General features: G+C 63.2%; 3 protein-coding genes across 3 annotated transcripts; 1 reads left to right on the plus strand and 2 right to left on the minus strand.

Moving 5' to 3' along the window:
- Nucleotides 1-699: 699 nt before the first annotated feature.
- On the minus strand, nt 700-2,535 carry SDF2L1 (stromal cell derived factor 2 like 1). Its single transcript, XM_052654916.1, has 3 exons — nt 2,332-2,535; nt 1,849-2,045; nt 700-1,067 (listed from the first exon to the last, which is right to left on the minus strand). Exons 1-3 carry the CDS (start codon nt 2,516-2,518, stop codon nt 786-788), a joined length of 666 nt encoding a protein of 221 aa, XP_052510876.1. The 5' UTR covers nt 2,519-2,535; the 3' UTR covers nt 700-785.
- Nucleotides 2,536-5,371: 2,836 nt separating this feature from the next.
- Nucleotides 5,372-9,360, minus strand: CCDC116 (coiled-coil domain containing 116). The gene is made up of 4 exons (XM_052654487.1): nt 9,227-9,360; nt 8,021-8,578; nt 7,309-7,899; nt 5,372-6,154 (listed from the first exon to the last, which is right to left on the minus strand). Exons 1-4 carry the CDS (start codon nt 9,296-9,298, stop codon nt 5,372-5,374), a joined length of 2,004 nt encoding a protein of 667 aa, XP_052510447.1. The 5' UTR covers nt 9,299-9,360.
- Nucleotides 9,361-12,101: 2,741 nt separating this feature from the next.
- YDJC (YdjC chitooligosaccharide deacetylase homolog) lies at nt 12,102-13,633 on the plus strand. Its single transcript, XM_052655014.1, has 5 exons — nt 12,102-12,265; nt 12,355-12,514; nt 12,710-12,809; nt 12,890-13,067; nt 13,264-13,633. Exons 1-5 carry the CDS (start codon nt 12,102-12,104, stop codon nt 13,631-13,633), a joined length of 972 nt encoding a protein of 323 aa, XP_052510974.1.
- The last annotated feature ends 799 nt before the right edge of the window (nt 13,634-14,432 follow it).

The following is a 14,432-nucleotide window of genomic DNA, read 5'->3' on the forward strand; positions in this document are numbered from 1 at the left end:
ACCTCTAGAGGGCACCACGCACCAGCAAAACTGCTATTACCGTCCTCGGTCAAGGGCCAGCCGATTTATTGCTCCTTCAAGTTTCAACCCTTTGACAGCTCAAAGTGTGGCTCTTCTTCCAGGAAGCCTTCTCAGATGTCTGCAGGCGGCAGTCCTCTGTGGTTCTCTTCCCTTGCAATACCTTTTTAAGTTCTGTTAGGGCCTCCGGGGTTTGGGGCCAGCTGAGTGTGTGGGGTGCCGATCTGCACGGAGACAGGGATCTTGCAATATGAATCTCCACCAGATGGGCAGAGTCCTGGCCCAGTGCTTGGTCAAAGCCAAGGGTCCAGACTGTCACAACTGCCAGGGGAAGGGATGCCCTTCAAGGGATGAGAGACTGGCCAGCTTGTGCCCATCCCAGCTGGTAGGGAGCAGGGCTGCTGCAATCTGCTGAGACCCTAGCCCTTCTCAGGAAGGTTCAGGGAGCTGGAGGCCATCTGAGGGTGGGGGGAGGGGGCTGTGATGGCCCCGGGCAGTGTTGAGGGTGCACAGAAGAGCGTCCGAGAGGTCTGGATGGGTTCAGCCACCAGCCGTGCTGGAGACAGAGCTTTCACACTGAGGAAGAGACGCTGAGTGGGACCAGCTGGCAGCTTCAGGTCAGCCCCAGGCTCACAGCAAAGTGCGACCACAGACCAACATTCTTTAATCATAAAGGCACTTGAGAACCCCTACAAAGCCAAAGTCTCCCCGGAGAGTCGTCTGCAGACAACGCCCCCCGCAGCCCTCCGCCCCCCGGTCCACAGCACTCAGAGCTCATCGTGGCCCCCAGGGGCCTCCGGGTTGGGCTTGATGAAGACGCCTTCCATGGCCTTCCACTTATTGTGGGCGCTGGCACTGGCCATGCCATGCACCTCATGCTGCCCCCGGATTGGGCTCCCGTACTGCTCGCCAGTGACCGACAGGAACACGGAGGTGCCCACGTGCTGGAAGCGCACGGCAGCCTCTCGCTCCCAGTGCAGCCCTGAGCAGCGCACGGTCCACAGGTCCAGGTCGTCCCCCTCGCCGTCCTCCCCAAAGGCGCTCACCTCCTGTGGGGGCAGAGGGGGTGAGGACAGCAGCCGTGCCAGGGGGAGCCCTGAGGCCCCTGTGGGCACCTGCCAGGCAGTGGCACTCTCTTCCCTATACTTCCCCCTGAGACTCAGCTTCCGCAGCTGCCGACTGGGACCACCCCCCCAGCCCTGAGTCCCCCCAACACGGGCTCTTCAAACACGTGCACACCCCATCTCACCTGCCTGGGTGGCGACCACTGGCCCCCAAGGAGTCAAGACCTCCCCCACTCCCTCCTCCTCCAGTTCCTTCTGTCTTAAACCCTCTGACCTTCACTCAGCATCATGTCTGCCTCTCAGGCTGACAGTCAAGGTTCTATTATCTCATCCTTTTCTTTGGATAAGCCCCCGACCACCCTCTGTTCCAGCCCCACCGCCCTCCCAGTTCCAATGAACTCGCACACACAGGCAGGCTCTTGCCCAGGCCTGGGAAGACCTCCCTGGATTCCTCCTCATCCTTCCAGGGCCGGCCTGAGTGCCTCCTCGCCGCGGAGTTTCCCATTCTCCACCGTAACTGCCGTGTGGATCCCCCTCCTGGGTCCAGCTCCCGCCCAGGAGTGGAGCTCTCCAGCCAGACGGCTCTTCCAGCTGTGTCCCGGCGGAGCTGAAGGCTCCAGGGGGTAGGCGCCGGTGGGGGTCATCTCTCTGTCCCCAGAGTGGGCGCTGGGCAAACGCTTCTAACTTGACGCTCCCATTTCACAGAGGAAAGCTGGGGCTCTGAGCAGGTGCCCAGGCCCCGCGCTCACAAGCCAGGGGGGCTCACCTGGTTGTTGGTCAGCGGCGATGGGAAGTGGTGCGTGTGCAGGTTCTTGCCGGTGAGCACGTGCGTCAGCCGCACCGCTTGCCCGCAGCGCACCGGGGACCCGCGCGGACACCCTCCCTCCGTGTCGCCGCGGATTCGCCAGTAGCTGTTGGCGTCGTCGGACGCCTCCACGCCGGTCACCGACTGCTGGCCGCTGCCTGGGGACGACACCCCATCCCCGGGGTGGCCGTCAACGTGGTAACGCCGACCGTCGCCCCGGACAACCTCCGCTTTCCCGACGACCTCGACCCTGGGACCCAACGGCTCCACAAGCCGCTCCCCGCCCCCCGCCCGCCTCCGGTCGCACTCCGAGGTCCACCGCTCCGAACGGCGTCCCGACCGCGCCCTCGAAACCGCCGGACCTCCGGCCCTGAGGACCCCCAGCCCCCTGGCCCGCGGGGACCCAGCGCCCAGCCCGCCGTCGGGCGGCCCCGGCCCGCGCACCGGATCCGTATTTGATGTCGTGCGAGTGCAGCCGCACCCGGTGCTGCGTGTTGAACAGCTTCAGCACCGACCCGCAGGTCACGAGCCCCGCGTCGGTCTTGGCGGCACGGCCCCCCGACAGCGAGAGGGCCAGCAGTAGCCCCAGCAGCGCCGGGCCCGCAGCTCGACCGCGGCCCGCGCTCCACATCGCCCCGGCCGGGCTCCGGCAACTCGGCCAGCGGTCGCTTCCGTCTCCGCCGCCGGCCAATCCGGACTCCGACAGGGCCCGCCGCAGCAGCCAATCGCCGGCCTGCACGGCGCTCCGCCTCTGCTGCCATTGGGTCCGCGCCGGAGAGACCCGCCCCCAGCTTCGGCGAGCGGCGGCTGGGAGGGCCCTGGCGACACGAGGAAAGTTTTGATTGGTCCACGCCTCCGAGGGCTGACCAATGAGGATCCAGGGGAGGCCCTGGCGGCTCCAAGCCGCGGGAGTGCTGGATGCCCGGCGGCTGCCGGCTAGGGCGCCGCTCTAGCGCCCGCCGGGCTCCGGTTCACCCTATCACTCTGATCCCAGATCCCCTGGCCCTCAGTGATGGTGTCCCCCTCGGACCCCGGGTCCACAGCTGCAGGGTCTTGACGTTGCTCGACTACTAGATTATGTGGTCACGAGTGGACACATCTCGGATTACGCAGTCACATGCTCCTTCAGTCCCTGGACCTAATCCTCCAGTCGCTCGAACACTGCCCCCTGACACTGCGTCACATCAGTGTCCCTGGACCCTGGGGATTCTGAATTCCCTGGGCCCTTCCAGGGCAGAATCTCATGGTCACTAGGCCACTGGGCAGCAGAGGGCAGCAGGGAGCTGTGGTGTAGAGGCTAGCAGTCATCAGAAGACCCTGAGCTGCCTTGGGAAGTGGCTGCAAACCAAGCCTGGGTGACTGTGTGTCCCAGGCTGGGGACTCACTGCCTTCTCAGAGAGCTGTCTGCTCAGTCCTGTAAGGCAGGAAACTTACACAGCTGTTTATTTATTCATTCGTGGAATATTCTAAACTTGACTTCACTCCAGGCCCTTCAGTTCAGCCCAGCCCAGGAATCGGCTGACTGCTCGGCACTTGGGGCACCAGCAAAGCAGGGAGGGGAAAAAAAAAAAAGTTCATGTTTGATTAAATCATCCAGAATTTAGCATTCAGAAAATCCAGGATAGAGTCATTTAAATTACAGCAATGGATTAGTTTTCGGTTTTCATATTCCCCCTGACTCAGTGCTGATCAGCTTGTGGGCTGTTAGTTCCCTGACCAGGGATCAAACCGGCGCCTCCTGCGGTGGAAGTGTGGAGTCCTAACCACTGGGCCACCAGGAAGTCCCAGTTTTCAGGCTCAACATTGTCTTTATTTGGAATTCCATGTAGGACAAGGTGTCTTGATCTTTTCAACACTCAGTGTCTAAAATGCTGTCTGCCCTGGATTTAGTAGATCCTACCTTGGAGGGGCCTCCAAACCAGGCAGAGGGGCTCGAGTGCAATCCAGACACAGCAAGGAACATCTCAAGCGTAGTATGGCCAGACCAGAACTTGCAGCCTCCTTCCCACTGCTTTGCCCCTAGGCTTCTGATTTTGAGTGATGGCACCCTTTCCACAAATTCACAAGCTCTTTAAGCCCCAAACCGGGGATTCATCTTCGATTCCTCTCTTCACCACACCCCTCCCATCTACCCCAGCGCATCTCGATGGCTCTGACTCTGAACAGCTTGGAAGGCATGTCTCCTGAGTCCCCGTCAGCACCCGAAACCAAGGTACCCCATGTCCCCTCCAGATATCTACCACACCGCTGAGATTTCCCTGCTACTCAGGCCTCTCTCAAGACATTCTCCACCCAGGAAAGTGGTTTTTCTTAAAAAGCATAAATCAAGTCACACGAGGTGCCTGCTGAAAGCTGCCAATGGCTTCCCATTACACAGCAAGTAATCTCCCTGCAAGGTGAAGACAGTGTCCCAAGGCCAGAGGAGGCCATCCCTGGCAGTCCAGTGGTTACGATTCTTGCTGCTTCTGCAGGCGGCGTGGGTTGGATCCCTGGTCAGGGAGCTAAAACCCCACAGCCCCCCTAAAAAAGCACATGGACTCCAGAACTGCTGCTTGGAATAAAGAACTGTCTGCTGATCCGAGAGCAGTAGAGACCCCAGGGATGGAGTCAGGGAAGCCAGCGTGCCTCTCACTGAGTCCCTGGAGCTGCAGGGGCAGGGCAGAGTGAGGACGCCCGGACAGGAGCAAGCAGGCTGTCCTAGGAAGGCAGAGGGGAGGAGGGTGCTGAGCTGCGGACACAGGATGGCCAGGAGCTCTGGGAGCGCCTTGGACATGAGACCCTCCAACCACAGCACCAGCCGAGTCCACAGACCCTTCCAGAGAGAGAGAGCTGTCCTGTCCTGCCCAGGGCCGCTAGGGAAGGGGCAGCCAGTCCACAGCCCGACCGACCAGCAGAGGGCGGATGTGTCCTGGCAGAGCCACCCCTCCATGGAAGGGGAAGCAATAATCCCAGGGGCTGTGCAGGGGTGGAGACAATGAGTCCTAAGAGGCTTCCCTGGTGGCTCAGCTGGTTAAGAATCTGTCCGCAATGCGGGAGACCTGGGTTCAATCCCTGGGTTAGGAAGATTGCCTGGAGAAAGCAACAGGTGCCAACTCCAGTATTCTGGCCTGGAGCATTCCACAGACTGTATAGTTCATGGGGCCACAAAGAGTCGGACAGGACTGAGCGTTTCACTTTTGAGGCTTGAAGAGCCAGGAAGATTCAGACTGGAGCGGAGAAGAGCCAGGAGCAGAGCCTAGGAGGTCACAGGGCTCAGGGCACCGGCAGCTGCCCCCTGGGAGGCTGGGCTCAGCCCACCGGGGGAGGGTCTGGGTGGTGGGGCGAGGATGTGTGGAAGGACATCTGAGATCTCCGACAGGAAAACCGTGCTGCGTCAACACAAGCTTTATTTTTACCTCTGCTCGGGCAGGGCGGGTGCAACAGCAGTGGCCAGTGGGGGCAGGAGGAATGGGCCACGGAGTGCTTGGTGAGGCCGCATGGGGCCTCACGGGAGGTCACTGGGGCCTGCCCCAGAGCCTGCCACGGGGGAGCTGATTGCGGCCTCCCCTGGAGGCTCCTGGGAGCTCTGGGGCTGGTCCTCATCTCCAAAGAAGTCTTCCTCCTCGTCCTCCTCCTGCTCATCTTCCTCCTCCTCCTCTTCGTCCTCCTCAGTGTTCTGCTGGTCCTCCATGTCCACTGTCTGCTCGGATGGATGGGAGGCCACGCCGGCCTTGGTGGGGGACAGGAACCGCTCGGCCTCCGGGGGCCTGGAGTGCTCCTGTGAGGGATGTGGCCGGGAGCCCTGGGGCCTCACGTCGAGGCAGGAGGGCCCCCTGGGCTTGTCCCGGATCCTGTGGCCCCTGGCGGAGACCTCGGAGGGTGTGGCGGGGGTCCCCATGCCTCGCCGAGGGGTGCTGAGCTGGGAGGTCGGTCGGTCAGGGGGCCGGAAAGCCAGCCGGGACGAGTGCTGGCTGGACTCAGCCTCCTCCAGCTGGCGCAGCAGGCGGTGCCAGTCGACCGTGGAGGACAGGCGGATTCGTGAGCCCTTCACCTTCTTGAAGCCCAGGAAGAGGTCCATGAGCACCTCGGTGACCGGGAAGGAGATGAAGCCCAGCTGGTTGGTGAGGTTCTTCTCGAAGCTGTATTTGTGGATGAGCAGGGACACAGCCTGATCCTTCAGGTAGTCAACGAGCTCCTCGTGCCAGGGGTCAGAGAGCCGGGACACACTGCTGGACCTGGACAGGATGGAGGGCAGCGGCTTCTTCTTGCTGAACTTGTAGCCGGGGCTCTGCGCAGGAGTCGGGGGAGGCCGAGGGAGACAGGTCACGCATCCCTGCCTGCCCTCTGGCTTCCCTCCCACCCAGAGCGTCCTCCACGGCACCCACACGGCACAGTGCCCGCTCCAGGCTGAGTGTGGCCTCACCAGGTTGGCTCCACTGGCCCATTGGAGAGCTGGGCTGGGGTCCCATGTGCCTGCCCACCCCAGTCAGGCAGGCCCAGGGCCAGTGACCTCAGTCCCCATGTAGTCAAACGGGGGTCTGCACGACCCTCACCCACACCGGGGTTCAGAGGAGGGAAGCATGCCTGAACCCTGATGGGGTGAAAGCATGGTGGGGGCCACGCAGGGGAGCCACCAGGGTGAGGCCACCCACATCCTCTCTCCACACTCAGCCCGAGGAACGCCCTCTCAGCGGGCAGACTCCCTTGGAGAGTCCCACCCTGGATGGCAGGACCACAGAGGGTAGACCTCAGGCACAGGGCCCTACTCTGGACTCAGGCCACTGTCTGCAAAGGACAGGACCCTCCCCATTCTGGGAGAGCCTCCGAGACTCACGTACAAACGTTAAAAAAAAAATACCCAGAATAAAAAACAGCCTTTATTCATCTTTGACAACACGTGGCAGTGGCTAGGCCCGGACTCCGGGTGCACTTGTTGGCTCATAGCTGCCCCCCACCCCCCGGCTCAGGTGGTGCCCACAAGGGCCTGGCAAGAAACCTGGGTCCTGGCCCCCTTGCCAGTAACAGTAGTGGTAGCTAGGAGCGGTGGCGATAGGACCCCTTCCACTGCAGACCCGGCCCTAAAACCCCGGGCCCCAGTCTTGAGGAGGTCACCTCCCCCTCCGGCAGGGCCCGAGATGGAGAGGGGCCCCTGAGCGCACAGGTGTGGGGTGAGAGCACGGAGAAGGGGTTTGAGGACGAGGGGCGGGGAGAGGCCAGCGGAACCAAGGCCCGGGGGGCGCCGCGGGTCCGTCGGAAGGGCGCCTCCGCCACCTCCCAGGGCGCGGGCGGGGTGAGGTGCGGGCTCCGCCAGGGCTGGGCCCGCTGGCCGGAGCTCAGGGGCTCCGAGGCGGGAACGGAAGGTGTCTGTACTCTGGCGTCCCGGTCCAGCCCCCCCTGCTCGGGGAGGGATGGAGAAACCTTGGGCTCTTCCGTGGCTGTCACCTCCAGCCGGAGCCTGGTGGCCACTTGAGGGCCAGACACGGGAGAGCCGGCTTCCTTGGCCTCGCCGCGCCCCTTGGGCTTGCTGCTCCTGTGCGCGGTCCGGGGGCTGGAGGCCGTGGTGGGCGGTGACGCGTAGAGCTCCTCCCCGCCCGTGGGCGTGGCCACCTTGGAGTCGGACTCCCGGGCCGTCTCCCATTCCGACGGGAAGAGCGGGCCGCCGTCGCGGCGGCGGGCGCCGCTGAGCTTCTCTACGGCCCGGTTGACCACGTTCTGCAGGGCGGGGAAGAGGTGGTGCTCGGCCAGGAAGTCCAGCGTCCGATGGGGCTCGCGGAGCGCAGAGTAGCCAGGCAGCTCAAACGACGCCGGCTGGCTCAGCAGGGATCTCATCTCCTTGCTCAGCTGCCGCCTGAGGAAGCCCAGCTCGCGCTCCGTGGGCCCCAGCTCTGACGATTCGTGCGTGTCCCAGCTGGAGCCCAGCGGGCCTGAGAACCACGACAGGGGCTGCTGTACGGTCCACTGGCTGCTGGTCTGGCTGTCCAGCGAGTCCCACAGCAGTGAGTCCCCGTGGGAGGAGGGCTGCCCCAGGCCTCTCTGCAGAGAGAAGGGGGCCCCTCAGAGACGTCCGCGGGCAGCCAAGCAAGGCCTGGTGCTGGGCTCCCGGCGGGGGTCAGCCCCGCCAGCCCTCCACCGGGTCCGCAGCCCCCGACCTCACCCCTCGGCTCTCCAGCTGCAGCAGCCGTCTGAGGCTCTTCTCCAGCAGAAGTTGGTCCGACACGGGTGGCAGTCGGCCCAGGCCCCGGGAGCCCAGGTCGCTGTCCCGGCTGTGGCATCCTGGCCAGTCGGCAGCTGTGCAGCTGCTGCGGGAGTCGGACATGGAACTGGAGCGTGAGGGGTAATTGTTGGGGCGCCCCACGCAGAGGCCGGGCCGGGCGCGGTGCCGGCGCAGGGTGCTGAGGCTGGGCCGGGCCCGCGCCCGGCGCCGGCCCCGCGGCACCTCCACGGGGTCCTGCACTTCCACCAGCGGCACCCCCGCCTCGGTCTTCACGGTGGCCATGCGCTCCGTTGCCTCCTCCACCACCGTCTGCAGGCTTTCCAGCACCTGACCCTCGACAAGGAAATCCAGGAAGCTCTTAAAGGGTCGAGGGCCCTTGGGGTTTCTGCAGCGGCCTGAACTGCCAGAGGGGTCATGCGAGGAAGGCGGGTGTGGCCTGTGGCCCGGCTTGGAGGCGTGGACCATTTCTGAGAACAGTGACTTCTTAGGTGGCTGCACCTGAGCAGACAGGCATGTCAGGGTGGGCAAGGATGCCCCATGGGGTGGGGGGGAAGGTGTTCCTGGGGGGTCCTCCTAGGGCACCAGCAGCTGGGTGGGGACTGGGCAGTAAAATGAACGGGGTTTTGGAGCCAGGCAACCCAGGCTCTGGACCCTGGCTCTGCCAGCTCCAGGCACGATGCCCTCTCTTGAGGTCCCTCTCTTGCAGAATGGGAATCTGTTCAGGGTGGCCCTGAAGCTTCCCTGACAGGTACGCTTCCCACACACAAGACGTGGCTGGGCAGTCTGAAAGCCCGCTTGTGCCCTCACCCAGGGCATGAGTGGCCAACCACAAAACCCCTCGGCCCTGCTCCACTGCTGGCCTCCTCAGACCACGTGCGGTCCTGAGCCCTGTGCGCCCCATAGCAGCGGCTGCATCTCCAGCCAGAGGTCCCCAGGAGACTCTGCTCTCTCTCTGGGGTCCTCCCAGGCCCCTGGGGGTTGGAGGCGCGCAGGAGGACAGAGCCTGACCGGTGAGCAGGGCCCAGCAGGGCGGCGGCGGAGTGCTGAAGACAACAGGTCACTACGTGGCCCAGAGAGGACATCCGTGGGGGCCGAGAAACGGGGGGGCTATGGGCTGCTGGGGGACACGGTGGGTTCCCCACTTACCCGGGCCACGCAGGCGGGGTGGCTGGCCTCATCGTCCGCCAGGTAGCCCGAGCGGTGGCGGCGGCTGGCCATGGTGCGGAGGGCCGGGCCCGCTGCCCTCCTCTCTCTTCCGGGCCCGCTGCCCTCCTCCTCTCTCTTCCGGGCCCGCTGCCCTCCTCCTCCTCTCCGGTTGCGCGGTGGAACCGCAGATTCCTCTCTGCGCCGGGCGGGGACATGGCGTGAGCGTGCCCCCCGCCCTCCGTGGGTTGGCGTCCCCGTCCGTCCGTGGACCGCTGGTCCCCGGCTTTCCGCACCCCGCGTCCTTCACAGGTCCGGCCGGTCGTCTGCTCGGAGCCCCTGGGCGTCTCAGCTCCGTCCGTGTCCAGAGTCATCTCTGGGCCCGGTTGCGCCCGCCCTCTGTCCTCCTGGCCCCGGCGTCCGACCCGGGCCCCCGGCGACCCACTCACCAAGCCGGTGACCCCTGGGCTCGCGCTCCGCTGCGGTCCGAGCCCTCCGCAGGGCGTCCGAGCAGCTCGGGGCTGCCAGGGGGCCTGCTCATTTGCATCCCGCGTCCTGATTGGCCTGCGCCACGCCGCTCGCTCGCCGGCTCCCGCGGCACAATGGTTGGGGCGGGGCCCGCCGGGCCCCTCCCTCACGCTCCGGCTTTGGCCCGCCCACATCCCTAGTCTGCGCTGGAGGCCCGGCTGGTCATTTACGGACTTGGTCCCGCCTGGAGCGGGGAGCCTGAGACCAAGCCACCGCCTGCCCCCAAGATGATACAAGCACCTTCCTCGGCTCCTCTCTGGTCCCTGAGTTGTCCTGGGCTCCTGCTCGCGGACTGTCTTCCGCTCGCCCAGTGTGGACATCCCAGCTTCTGTCCCTGGCGGACTGGAAGGAATCCCACCTCTTAAATCACAGACTAGCATCAACTCCCAGCTCCGGGGTTTCCCGGCCGGGGCAACTGAACCCCTCTAGTCGCCTGCTCCGCCTCCGTAAGTGGAGCTGAGTGTCTTTTCACACGGGTTTGGAGATGAAGTTAATCTTCCTCCAACACTGGCACTCTGATAAAACCTTGACCTTGAGGTAAAGCTTGACCTCCTTTCTCTCCTACCTGTCTGCCCCAAGGCTCTTCCTAATGCAGTCCATACAGACACCATGTGGTGAATGGATTATCAGATCATGCTCCCTGGAGTTAGGAACTGTGGTTCTCACCCCTAATCTATGATCTTTCTAATATCAGTAGGTGCTCAATAAATGTGAATTTCATCCTTCAAATCGAGTACCCTCAGGGCCTCTAGACTTTCCAGGACGAGCCTCCCAGTGGAGAAGGATGATTGAAGTCCCACAATTTAGTCATCACTATTGAACACTTTGTTGACAAAGGTCTGTCTAGTCAAAGCTATGCTTTTCCAGTAGTCATGTACAGACATGAGAAATGCACCATAAAGAAGGCTGAGCACCGAAGAACTGATGCTTTCAAATTGTGGTGACGGAGATTCCTGAGAGTCCCTTGGACTGCAAGGAGATCAAACCAGTTCATCTGAAAAGGAAATCAACCTTGAATATTTGCTGGAAGAACTGGTGCTGAAGCTGAAACTCTTTGGCCACCTGATGGGAAAAGCTGACTCACTGAAAAAGAGCCTGATAGTTGAGGGCAAAAGAAAGCGGCGGCAGAGGATGAGATGGTTAAATAAGCAAACCGACTCAATGGACATGAATCTGAGCAAACTCTGGGAGATGGTGAAGGACAGGGAAGCCTGGCGTGCTGCAGTCCAGGGGGTCACAAGGTATCGGACACAACTGAGCGACTGAACAAAATTGAGTACAATCGTCCTTATGCCGAGGCCCTGGTGAAGGACTCTTTAAGGCCGCCAGTTCTTACTGCGCCCCCACGGAGGTGGGTTGTTAACTGTTATCCTCCAGCTCAGCTCTGCCCTTTCCGCCCTGAGGGCAAGCAGGGTGCAGGGACCAGAGCCGACCAGAGGCAGGCTGGCGCTCAGGAGGGCAGTCCCAGCTCCACTGATGCCCGCAGAGTCACACAGGCCAACACACTAGCCCTCTCTGAGCCGCAGTGCCCTCACCCTAACGCAGGAATGACGTCCCCCACCTCAAAAGCTGGACTCAGGTACTGCAGCTCCCAGTCTGGCCACATGAAAACGCTGGCTGTCAGCCATGGTGACTGTAAAGTCATTGGTAAAGAAAGTTATTCTGGATCAGAGGAAAAAAGGAGGTCATGAAAATGTAAAGTTGTGGCCTGGCACAAGGCTCAAGAGATGGAAGCTGGGACGGATGCTTTCTCAAATAAAACCATTGGTACACAGGCTTTCTCTTTGTTCAGAGCTTTTACAAATCAAGAAAAGCCTCGTTTCAAAAAATCAGCAAAAGACAAATAAGCAATTTGTAAAAGATATACAGTTAGCTAATAAAGACATGAAAAAGTTCATAGTAGCAAAAAAAAAAAAAGGAAAGAAACACTGCGAGGATGGAATGCCACTAATGTGATCATTGTCTCCTCAAAACAACAAACCAAAAAACTTTGGGGTGGAAGAGCAGAAAGCTTGGGTGTATTTCTTAGAGGGAATAAAAATACCAGGAGACACTACCCAGAAAGTGAACGGTGGTGACCTTGGCGGAGGGTAAGAGGGTTGTTTGTTTTCTTCCCCAGGTTTGATTTTTCCGTTTTACATATGAAACATTTTTGCAGTCACTGCAAGTCTCGCGCTCGGGGTGGGGCGGGGCACCCGGCTTGCAGGGACCTCGGGCACCGGCAGGCGGCGAGAACAAAGGCCGAGCGCGGGCGCGTGCGTCGGGGCGGGGCCTCGGGCGACGTCTGGGGCGGGGCCTGGACCGTCCGCCCGCGCGCTCGGGCCCCGCGCATTCAGCGGATGGAGGCACCATGGCCCGGCTTCGCGTGCGGATGGTGGTCACGGCAGACGACTTTGGCTACTGCCCGCGGCGCGACGAGGGCATCGTGGAAGCCTTCCTGGCCGGGGCTGTGACCAGCGTGTCCCTGCTGGTCAACGGTTCGGCCGCCGAGAGCGCGGCTGAACTGGCCCGCAGGTGAGTGGCGGCCTTCCTGCACGGTCGGGGGCGGGCTCGGGGACCGCCGTCCGCGCCGCCGATGCTCCCCGCTCGCGCTCCGCCCGCAGGCACCAGATCCCCACGGGCCTCCACGCCAACCTGTCCGAGGGCCGCCCCGTGGGCCCGGCCCGCCACGGCGCCTCTTCGCTGATCGGCTCCGAGGGCTTCTTCCTCGGCAAGATGGGATTCCGGCGGGCGGTGGCGGCTGGAGAAGTGATCTTGGCCCAGGTGCGAAGGTGCGGCTGCGGGAAGACGCTCAGGGCTGCGCCGCGAGGGTGCCCTGGACCATTACGGGGTGGACTGGGGCGCCGGATGGCTCCCTGGTTCAGACACAGGGACGATCGCAGCGGAGCGCCTGGACGGGGTCCCCTGGGGAGCTGCTCCCGAACGTGTACTAGGTAACTGTCAACCTTCGCCCTCCAGGTGCGAGAAGAGCTGGAGGCCCAGCTGAGCCGCTTCCGGGAGTTACTGGGCAGGGACCCTACTCACGTGGACGGCCACCAGCACGTGCACGTGCTCCCAGGTGCGCGGGACTGGGCTCCCACGCGGGGATGGGAGTGTGCGGCACGTGCCTCGCCCTGACTTCGCCCGGCCCGCCCGCAGGCGTGTGCCGGGTGTTCGCCGAAGCCCTGCAGGCCTGCGGAGTGCTCTTCACTAGGCTGCCCCTGGAGCGCGGGGTGGACGGCTGCGCGTGGCTGGAGGCCCCAGCGCGCGCCTTTGCCGGCGCCGTGGAGCAAGACGCCCGCGCTGCCATCGGTCCCTTTGTCCACCATGGCCTTCGGTAAGGCCCCCAGTCCCCTGGCGAAACCCCCTCCACCCCTGTGCGTCTGGCTGGCTGTGCCCCCCTCCCCATTTCTTAACCTCAACGGGGGTCAGGCCTCCTCCCGCGTTGGCCCCGCCCCAGTTGCCAGGGGTCCCTGGCCTAGCCCTCCCACCGAGGCCTTCTGGTCCTGCTGCTGCTGCCCTGGCGCCCACAGGTGGACCGACGTCTTCGTGGGCTTGAGCACCTGCGGCCGGAACATGTCCACGCACCGAGTGCTGGAGGCACTGACTCGGGCCCTGGAAGGCACGCCCACTGGCCAGGCAGTGACGGCCGAGCTGATGGCACACCCCGGCTACCCGAGTGTGCCTCCACTTGGGGGCTGCGGGGAGGGCCCCGACGCCTTCTCCTGCTCTTTGGATCGCCTGCATGAGCTGCGTGTCCTCACGGCGCCCGCACTGCGGGCTCAGCTTGCCCGGGATGGCGTGCAGCTCTGCACTCTGGAAGACCTAGACCGAAAGAGGCCCAGAGAAGGGGCCCCCAGCAAAGCCGCTCGGGAAACCCTTCTGGAGCCCTCCCCACCGTGACCCTGGCAGACAGCTGAGCGCTAACGTCCTTGGTGCGCAGGAAGGAAACCCGGCCCCAGAGCCCGCGTTTCTGGGCCTGGACGCTGTCACCTCTGGGCCCAGGTCCTCATGGCGCCGGGTGGCGGCCAAGCTTCTGCAAGCAAGCGCTCTGGCTGTGGGGGGCAGCCGTGACCTCTGGGCCTGGGCCCTGCCAGGCGTGGGGGCCATCACACCACTGGCATCATCCTTGTGTGGGCCCTAGGAGCAGAGGGAGCTGTGTTAATAAAGTGGCACGTTTCCTGTGAACCAGGCCCAGGAACCTTCCCACACACGCGGGCACGCCACTCGGCCCCTGAGGTCACTTTCCCAGGAGCGGTCAGCAGCGTGGCCCACCTTGGCTCTGCCCGTGCCTCGGCTCTCTTCATCCTTTTCTTCGGGGGGAGGTTTGGGGGCTGGAAGACTCTCTTGCAGGCTACAGTTCTGGGGGAAGCCTAAGTCAGCGGTCCTCTGCCACCCCAGGGGGGTGGGCCTGAGAAGGTCCCGCAAGCCTGCAGGAGTGTTTTACGTTTGCCCAGGAGGGACAGTCTTCTGTGCACCTGGGGTCCCTCCTGACCCATGGATGCCCTGTGGGTGGGGCTCCGGGGCCTGGGTCGAGGGCGGTGCCCTGCGTGGTCCTTCTTATCTCACGGAGTGTCATGTCACAGCACTGGTGTCCCCGTTCTGCAGACCCCGAGAACGGGGCCACAGCTGTGAGGCTGCCTGCCCACTCACTCGCACGCGCTGGGTCTTAGTCTGGGTCGGGCGGCCACTGGGGCCAGAA

Source organism: Budorcas taxicolor, chromosome 17 (assembly GCF_023091745.1).
Source record: "Budorcas taxicolor isolate Tak-1 chromosome 17, Takin1.1, whole genome shotgun sequence".
Taxonomy (NCBI): Eukaryota; Metazoa; Chordata; class Mammalia; order Artiodactyla; family Bovidae; genus Budorcas; species Budorcas taxicolor.

Bases quoted from the DNA above. Each gene is read 5' to 3' on its own strand.
- SDF2L1 (XM_052654916.1), bottom strand. From the start codon at position 2,518: ATGTGGAGCGCGGGCCGCGGTCGAGCTGCGGGCCCGGCGCTGCTGGGG. The intron at 2,046-2,331 runs GTGCGCGGGCCG...TGTCGTCCCCAG, and splicing joins CGACATCAAATACGGATCCG to GCAGCGGCCAGCAGTCGGTG. The intron at 1,068-1,848 runs GTGAGCCCCCCT...CTGCCCCCACAG, and splicing joins CGCCGCTGACCAACAACCAG to GAGGTGAGCGCCTTTGGGGA.
- CCDC116 (XM_052654487.1), bottom strand. From the start codon at position 9,298: ATGGCCAGCCGCCGCCACCGCTCGGGCTACCTGGCGGACGATGAGGCC. The intron at 8,579-9,226 runs GTAAGTGGGGAA...CTGTCTGCTCAG, and splicing joins ACCCCGCCTGCGTGGCCCGG to GTGCAGCCACCTAAGAAGTC. The intron at 6,155-7,308 runs GTGACAGCCACG...ACTCCTGCGCAG, and splicing joins CCACCAGGCTCCGGCTGGAG to AGCCCCGGCTACAAGTTCAG.
- YDJC (XM_052655014.1), top strand. From the start codon at position 12,102: ATGGCCCGGCTTCGCGTGCGGATGGTGGTCACGGCAGACGACTTTGGC. The intron at 12,266-12,354 runs GTGAGTGGCGGC...CTCCGCCCGCAG, and splicing joins GCGGCTGAACTGGCCCGCAG to GCACCAGATCCCCACGGGCC. The intron at 13,068-13,263 runs GTAAGGCCCCCA...TGGCGCCCACAG, and splicing joins TTTGTCCACCATGGCCTTCG to GTGGACCGACGTCTTCGTGG.